This window comes from Ranitomeya variabilis, chromosome 4 (genome assembly GCF_051348905.1).
Source record: "Ranitomeya variabilis isolate aRanVar5 chromosome 4, aRanVar5.hap1, whole genome shotgun sequence".
Classification (NCBI taxonomy): Eukaryota; Metazoa; Chordata; class Amphibia; order Anura; family Dendrobatidae; genus Ranitomeya; species Ranitomeya variabilis.
This window is the reverse complement of record NC_135235.1, coordinates 584275588-584285005: the sequence shown is the minus strand read 5'-3', so window position 1 is coordinate 584285005 and position 9418 is coordinate 584275588. Positions and strand designations below refer to the sequence as shown.

The 9418-nt window shown below is 41.5% G+C and overlaps 1 protein-coding gene across 1 annotated transcript; it reads right to left on the bottom strand.

Annotated features, from left to right (window-relative positions):
* Positions 1-2062: 2062 nt before the first annotated feature.
* On the bottom strand, positions 2063-9079 carry TCF15 (transcription factor 15). The gene is made up of 2 exons (XM_077257754.1): positions 8252-9079; positions 2063-2491 (listed from the first exon to the last, which is right to left on the bottom strand). The coding sequence occupies exons 1-2, from the start codon at positions 8726-8728 to the stop codon at positions 2417-2419; spliced, it is 552 nt and encodes a 183-aa protein (XP_077113869.1). The 5' UTR covers positions 8729-9079; the 3' UTR covers positions 2063-2416.
* Between the last annotated feature and the right edge of the window lie 339 nt (positions 9080-9418).

Sequence of the window (9418 nt, the reverse complement as noted above, 5' to 3'; positions counted from 1 at the left end):
ATACATCATGCTGTAAATAAAGCTGCTTTGCTTTTGATATTTCCTGGTATTTGGATTTGACACACCTTTATTGATATAGCCATGTGCAGATCAAATGCGTCTTTGATGCGTTTCCACAGTGGAAAGGCACTAAAAGCTCATGTGTGATGTATATTTGCAGATTTTCCCGCATCTAATGTAAGTCTATGGGGAAAATCCACACAGAAAACTCAGCGTACCCGCAAGAGAGATTGACCTGCTGCTGACTTGAAACGCTCACAGCAGATCGGTTTACGCTGAGTAAATTTTTTTTTTTTATATATATATATATATATATATATATATATATATATATATATATACACATACATATGCACACATATATACATACATACACATACATACAGTGGGGCACGAGATTTCAATAAATCCCATCCACTTTGCTCTAAAGGTAAAAATCTGCATTTTAGCAGCAGCGAAAATAGGTTGCATCAAAAACTTACCAAAAGCTCATTGTGGGTACACAGTAATTGCAAAGGATCTTTAAAAACTTGATGCCATGTGGATGGTGTCCACTTTTTTTTTTTTTTTTTGCACACCCACCGAAATATATAGGAGAGTCTCAATCGAAAAACGGATGAGACTAGCACATTCTGAAATTATTTTTCACACAGACCATTCATGTCAACTAACATACTGAATAACATGTCTGTGTGATGTCCTCATTCACAACACTCGGACGGCAAAACACGCTAGTGTGAACATATCCTTAGTAATACATATAGTTAACCTTAACCACATCGGCGAAAGGAAATCATTCATATGGCCAATATTTAGAAAAAAAAAAAAAAAGTCTTTGGTTTAAGGATTTGTGATGAAAGTTATGATTTTCAAATCTCTTCTAAAGTTATTCTGAAATTAAAGGGAATCTAATCAGAATTTCATCCCCAAAATTTTTATATGCCAATGTAGCGCTTTCAAAGACAAATTCAGGGATACCTTTCCATGGCCAGTCCAGTCCGTTCCTCCATTACTGAAAAATCAGCATTTGCAAATAAGGCTGAAGATCTATTTGTAGATCTGAAGCCTCTGTCACTCCAGCTCTATCCCTCCCCCCAGTGCTGTGCTCTCCTGCTTGACTGACATCCTCTGCACTGTGTGACTTTAGGCCAGTGTCCCCAACTCTGGTCCTCAAGAGCCACCATCAGGTCATGTTTTCAGGATTTCCTTACTATTGCACAGGTGATGGAATTATTGCCTGTGCAGGTGATGCAATTATCACCTGTGCAATACTAAGGAAATACTGAAAACATGACCTGATGGTGGCTCTTGAGGACCGGAGTTTGGGAACACTGCTTAGGCAAATGAGCTGTCAATCACGCAGGAGCACATAGATACAGAGACGACAGGCTAGAAGAGCGTCAACTGGCGGTCAGGGGAGTTGTTGATTGAGAAAGGTCCGATGCAGCTCCTGCCGGGTGCCTCAGGAGAGGAATAAACTGAGTTGCAGGATACTCCGGTGACAGGGGAGCGCACAGGACACAGATGAAAGGATTAAAAGGATTAGAATCTGCCACCTGATGAAGACGGAGCTGTTCCGTCGAAACGCGTTGTGGATTTCAATAAACAAAGAAACTTTTAATCCTTTCATCTGTGTTCTGTGTACTCCCATGTGACCGGAGTATCCTGCAAATCACGCAGGAGCAGGCAGCGCTGGCTGGGGTATAGAGCTGGAGTGACAGAGGCTTCAGACCTACAATAGCACTTCAGCTTCATTTGCTTATTAATTCAGCTGCACATTTCTCAATAACTGAAGGAATGGACTGGATATCTAAAAGCTATTGCTGGACTTGTCTTTGAAAGAGCTGCATGTGCATATAAATAGTTTGTGTAAAAACCTGATGACCGGTTCTCTTTAAATAAATAACAAGGGTGAAACATATTATGGCTATCTCTGCCCAGAAGAATGAATGGTTTTTTTTCGATTAGTAATTTTCACACATTTATATTCTATATATTAGAGTTCAGTATAACTTGCAAACATTTTTAATTCTTTTTCATGCAGATAAAAGAAAAATTAAACACATTTCAAAATAATATTTTAATTAAAATCTATAAAATTTGCCGAACGTATGTACAGATATTTACTTGATGCAGTCCTGATCTCAAGGTGGACTACCCAAAGAGTATTGTCCAAACCACCCTGATGGTGCCTTCCCAACCCCCTTATTGCAGGCCAGCAGTGTTGTACTGCCTCCATCGCCTTCTTATGACATTCCGTGTACTTTGGCATCCAGAGATTTGACCAGCCCCGACTGATATTCTGGAAGCTTTTCCTTGCCATCTGTTGGGCTTCTTTACCCATCTTCTGTTTTGCATAGACAAAGAAATTATCGGGCCCTATAACCTTTCAGTTCCACTCTGATTTCGGCGCAGATCATCTTTGGGTGATACGCAACGTGTTCAGTCCTCGCACTTTCAGGCAGTTCCCAGTGTGTTCTCTTCTTGCGGCCTGAGAAGACAGATCAGTTCATTGTGAGTGCACATTATCTACAGCAGATGGTTACAGCACACTTTCTTACATTTTCCTGCCCCTTTGGTAGTTTGCAAAGTTCACCAAGAAGAGGAGCCGAGGTGTCAGGAATGACATCAGTCCTATGATCTGATCAGCCCTGAACAATGCGGACTATGCTCTCCCTTCTACATGGCGTAGTGAGGTTCTCCCCCCCCCCCCCCAAATACCCCAATAAATTAGTAATAATTCCAGCTGACTCCCTTATCACTCTCCAAATTAGTGCTCATTGTCTCGGGACATACATTACTAGCCCTTTTGTTAGGCCCCCTACTATTTAATATATCAGGACCCCCTTTAAGTTTGTGGGGGTCTCCATGTATTTTAAAGTTTTCAATAAAGGATCAGGTTTTATCATTTTGTGCAAACTCCATATTGACTGGGCCTCTCTAATAAAATGTTCAAAGTGTAAACGTTGTTTTAATTTTTATTTTATAAGTCAATAGCACACATGAAAATAAGCAACTTTGTAACAGAGAAATCTGCTTCTCTCTCTTTCTGGACTGATCTTTCATTGTAAAGATTCTCAAATCAAACGTTAAAAAAAAAAATAAAAAATACAGATTTTCCCGTTACTGAGCTAGGAGATAGCAGTTAGTGCTCAAAGTTCTATGGAGAACTGTAAGTTGCCGTTACAGAACTTGCAGTAGAATGTCTGTCAGCCTCTAGCTCTTCCCCTCTACATAGAATTGTAAAAGCACCAACTGTCATATCCCATCTCAGTAATGGGAAAATGTGTTGAACTTGACACTAAAAACAGATTTTACCTCTGAATTGAGAGTAAAAAATTCAGAGAGAATTCAGAAAAAAAAAAAGCAGATTCCTCTGATAAGATATATTACACAATTGCTTATTTCCATGCATACCGTTGATTTAAGAACTAAAATGCCAGCTTCAGGCTCATAGTTTTGCCTCCACTACTGTTATACTTATTCTGTATATAGATAATGGCCTCATTCGGTATTTTACATGTCCATAGATTATCATTACCCAAGTGTCTATTTAACATACCTTTCTCACAGGGATATATTTATTAAACACAAAAAAAAAAAAAAAAAAACTCACAGGGGTTGTCGCTCTTTTTGTGAAAGTCTGCACTCACTATGTGACTGTCAACGTCTGCACCTTAACAGTATGCACTCCGCATGCTGTCAGGATTCTTCGGCATCACTGCAGAGACCGTAAGTGTGCATACTGTCAGCCTCATTTCAACTGGACATGCTCAGACTTGCTTAATTCGATTGTATTGCTGCAAATCACATACTTGCCTGTTCTTGGCAGCAACAACACAGAATCATGACAGTGTGTGGTGCGCACACTTAAGGGTTCAGAACACCGCAAGGACAGACAACCCCTCTAATGTTGGCTATTCTATTAATTACTACTGTAAAAGCAAATGCTTGGTGAGTGGACACAGCACAAAATACAAGTTTGATTGAAATAAAGGAACATCTTAGGGTAGAATCACATGGCGGACAGGCATTATATTCAGCAGGAACCGTTCTGCAGATGTTATGTTTGCAACATAGGTAATTTATGTAAAAACATACTGTATATATTACGGTAAATGGTTTTGTTTTTTTAATGACAGTAAATGTCAGACACATTACATTTGCGGAGCACCTCAAAAGGTTCCTGCTGAATGGAACGCCCAAGCGTAATGTGAATAAACCCTTAGGCTATGTCTCCACGTTCAGGATGGCCGGCGGTATCGCCGCAGCGGCGAAGCCGCTCGGCGCTAAGCCCCGCCCCCTTCCTGGGACGCGATCATGCCGGATGTGTTAACTCTTCACATCCGGGATGATCGCTCTCTCCCATAGGGCCCTGTGATATGCCTTGCGGGGACGCTGCGTCCCCGCAAGGTGTACGGGCATGCTGCGATCTGAAAAGACGCGCAGCATGTCCGTAGTCGCAGGGCCGCCGCGTGCGGGTTTCCACGCATAGTGGAGATGGGATTTCATCAAATCCCCTCCACTATGCAGGAACATCTGGACGCTGCTTGTTTGACGCTGCAGCGCTGCGCAGCGTCAAACAAGCAGCGTTTCCTGAACGTGGAAACATACCCTTAGATATTTCTGTAATTCGGCCGAGTCAGTTTTTTGTGCTGTGTCCTGTAACTGAGCAGTTGCTCATCCTGATCCAATGGTCTAATGCTCTGCCGTTACCTACATTGAGGTCGGCTGGTACAAGGTAAGGTTTCAATAAGAGAGACCCCAGGATAGGGCCATGGATGTAACTATAATAGGGGCAAAGTTTGCAATTGCACCCAGGCCCTGAGGACTAGAGGGGCCGCAAAGGTCCCTTTGCTCCATAGGAAACGACCATTACTATTAAAGGGAACCTGTCACCCTCAAAATCGAAGGTGAGCTAAGGCCACCAGCATGAGGGACTTATCTACAGCATTCTGTAATGCTGTAGATAAGCCCCCGATGTTACCTGAAAGAGGAGAAAAAGAGGTTAGATTATACTCACCCAGGGGCGGTCCCGCTGCGGTCCGTGTCCGATGGGCATCGCGGTCCGGTCCGGGGCCTCCCATCTTCATAGGATGTCGTCCTCTTGTCTTCACGCTGCGGCTCTGGCTCAGAGCAAAGTACTGCAGTGCGCAGGCGCTGGGCCTCTCTGACCTTTCCCGGCGCCTGCGCACTGCAGTACTTTGCTCTGCCCTCAACAGGACAGATAAGTATGCCTGCGCCGGAGCTGCGGCAGGAAGACAAGAGGACGTCATTGAAAGAAGATAGGAGGCACTGTACTGGACCTGAGACACCCACCGCAGCGGGACCGCCCCTGGGTGAGTATAATCTAAACTCTTTTTATCATCTTTCAGGATACATTGGGGGCTTATCTACAGCATTACAGAATGCTGTAGATAAACCCCTGATGCTGGTGGGCTTAGCTCACCTTCGATTTTGGGGGGTGACAGGTTCCCATTAAAGACCAGTGAAAGTTGGGGATTTTTCATTGGGCCCCAAAAGCTTCAAGTTACGCCACTTGATAGGACCATTTTGATTGGGTACACCTGGTCGCGGTTGGTCGTCTTTTATGATCAAAATAGTGTTCACCAAGTACCCCCTGTCATTTACTTGTGCTATTACTACAGGGTATATGCTCATTTGTTGTTTTTTTTGTTTTGTCTGTGAAATATACCACAGTGTGAACATGCTCTTACACACTGCACGTGTACCAACTTATGCTCCGGAGCATCTCTTTTCCAATGGTGTACTGTAATGGCTACATTATTGTACTGCATATTTTTACTAATAAGCAATTAAAAAGAATAAAAAATTATTAAAGAGAATAATAAAAAATTAAGTGCCTTATTCTAGAACGAGCAGGTCTGGGAGTCTCCGCACAGTCATCGCTGCGGGCTTCATTAGCATGTTAACGCTATAAAAACATAGGAGGTAAGACGTTTACTCTAGGACTCTCATGTCAATTGCAAATGAATGTGTTAATATAAAAAGCTGCGGAAATCAGCCAGGGATTTGTAAGTGAAAGTAGCCAAAGAAATAAACCAACCCCCCCACCATGGTGGGATTCTGAATCCCATTGTTACATACAGTGTATATAAACCATATTAGGGCTTCACTCCAGATTCAGGGTCAGAGGTGTCACAATAGCTTATGTGGCTGGAGGCCTAAGGCAACACACTTCTGTAGCCTCCAGCCAAAATGTTAGAATTGGCCCTGACTGCTTTTGCTTCTTCTTGTTACTGTGTAGTATGTGTATGGCTGCATTCCCACGATGAGCTTTTGCTGTTGCAGATTTTCTGCACCCATTTTGTAAAATAGGCAACTTGCATTTTATTTCTTTTTAAGAAAATACACAGAGTACAAAAACTCATATTGGAAACGAAGCGTAATAGTTTGTGAAGTACAGCACTGGTCGTCCTCATACCAGATACCTATATTTAAAAAATATATATATATATTTTTTTCCCCCATTTGGTTTTATATTATTCCCTATATTGAGACGCAGGTCGAAATTCTCTATATTGAGACGCAGGTCGAAATTCTCTTTTTATATAAGGGGAGGTTCACACTGATTTTTTTTATTTCTTTTTTAAATGGTGATTTTTGAAGCAGATCTGCGTCAAGATCCACATCCGAGTATTTGAAGCTGTTTTTTATGTCGATTTTAAAGCAGATTTGCTTCAAAATTGTTCTTAAAACAAAAAACTTGTGGAAATTGATCTTATTGAGCGCTCATGAACAAATGGTACACTTGTCTTGAGTGCATCCATTAGAAAAAATAAACTGAGCTGCGCTCTGTATACAGTGCATATATTGTATATACAGTACTTCCCCTTATACCCACCATTGTTTAGGAAGAGATACTCCCCACCGCTGCTGTTTATATGACCTGCTTCGCTGTAGTATTAGGCTACGATCCCATGATGAGCCTTTGAGGTTTCAGATTCTCTGCGCTTTTTCATTGCTTTTCACACAAGCATTTTTATCATGTTTTTAAGGTTTTTGTCTCTTTTTGGTATGGCATTTTAAATAAAGTTGCTTTGTTTTTGATACTTTCTAGTATTTGGATTTGAAAAAAAAAAAACTTTATTGATACAGTCATGTGCGAATTACATGTGTTTTTTTTACGCGCGGATTTTCTGTATCTAATAGAAGTCAATGGGAAAAATCAGCGTACCCGCAAGAGAAAAATTAACATGCTGCAGATTTGAAATGTCAGTTTATGTGGAGTAAAAAACAAAACAAAAAATGTACAGTGGGCATCAGATTTCTATAAATCCCCATCCACTTTGCTGGAACTGTAAGGCTATGTTCACACAATGAGTTTTTGATGAGTTTTATGCTGCGTATTTTTGAAAAAAAAAAAAATGCAAGTAACCCATTTTACTTAATCTGCAACATCAAAAACTCATCTTGTGCATACAGTCTTACTTCTGGTACTAGACAGCACATTTCTCATTAGTCTATAAGCCTCAATCATTGCACAAGACATGAATACAAAGTAAATGAGACTTTTTTTTCTACCTAGTGGATAAATGAATGACCAAGAAATGTATTATATATTTTGGAAAATGTCTAAGAAATTTGGATTTCCCATTAATCTGGTTATTTTGGCTATGGAACTAAGCCGGACTATGGAATATAAGACTGGCTATAGGTAGGAAGATTGGTCTTTAAATTGGATTTGGAGTAAATACCACCCCCAAAATGGGATTTATCTCTTGTGAAGAACCTTTTTATAGGTCGGGTTCAGATGAGAATATCAGAAATTGTCCAATTTTCATCCAAGAAAAATGGAAATTTCATCTGTATGTCCAATTTATTTTTTGGATCTGCCATTATTATACATCAACATTAATAAAAATGTATAAGATGCAGATACAGTTTTACAGTTTCCAAGGTTAATTGCAATGTATCAGTAATAAAAAATATAAAATCGGATGCCGTAAAGATGATCTGTATGTGATCCGATTTTTCTAGAGCACCCGTAGACTTGAATAGGGGAATCTCATTCGAAATACATAAAATACTATTGAAATTATTTTTACTCTGACAAGTTATCGGAGCAGCCTTACTCAATAAAATTGGTCCGTGTGCCATCCGATTTGAACATGGACAGCACACGTGCGCATAATGTGGTCACTGGTAAACGTAACGTTCAGAGAAGTCCTAGTCTCACATTTTGCAAAGGATGTCGGTTCAGTATTTTGGAATAAAGGGCAAAACTTACCCCCTTTCTTTGGTTGCTGAGGCAGAAGGTGCAGATGCTGCGTGGCAGCTTGCCCTCCGCTTCATCTCTGGTCCTGTAGACAGTGCTGAAGCATGGCTGTCCATCCTCGCAGCCTTCCCCTAGTAGAAGTACATTGGCCAAGTGGGAGATATAGCTGGAGGCTAGGCGCAGGGTCTCAATTTTGGACAGCTTTCTATCCACTGGTTCAGTGGGTATTAGCGTGCGCAGGGCAGTAAAGGCGGTGTTAACACTTTGAGTCCTGTCCCTTTCTCTGGCATTGGCCGCCTGTCTCTGCTTTACCACCACCACCTGTCCGGGCTTCCTAGGAACCTTTCGCCTCTTTGTGGAAGTTTCATAGCATCCATAGGATTGATCCGAGTTGTCGCTCTCACTTCTGTTCTCCTCGTCCTCAGACATCATAGAAACATCTGGATAAATCACATGGGCAGGCATGGATCGCAGCATGGTGAAAGCCATGCTTTGTCTACCACCACAGCCTGTCACTCGTTACCTGGCGCTGTGTATAATGGTCACGAATCTTCAATAGTCGCCCCCGCTGTCCCTCTTCCAAACTGAGCCCTTAATTCCCTTTCCCAGTAATTGCACTTTGTATTATCGCTCATAAGGAGGCCTGATGGTGCTCAGAGTCCGAGCCTGTGAGTGTAATTCTCCTAATGTCTTCACAGCTGTTCATGTAGCTCCCTCCCAACTGCAAGAAAGGAGGAGCAGCAAGAAGCTGTGGTGGCCGCTCAGGAGTCTCTATATACAAGACATGGGAGGGACTACTGCTAGCAGATGGCATTACCGGGCAAAGGCAGCGCCTGTTCTGTGGCTCCCTGAGTGGCATGTCATAGATTTATTCTCACTAAATAGGAAGTAGGAGATGGCATTCCTTTTTTTTTGCATGTGGAGATACATGTAAGATGTCTTAACTCTTTAGATCCTTGCAGGCTACGTTCCCATGATCTGCGGCGTGTTTCATATCTGCAGCATGTCAATTTCTCTTGCGGGTACGCTGAGTTTTCTGTCCAGATTTTTACTATAGACTTGCATTAGATGCAGAAAATCCGCAGGTAAAAGAAAGATGCATATGAGTTGGCACCTATCAATAATGTTTTATCAAAGCAAAATACAAGAATTATCAAAAACAAGGCAGCATTATATTAA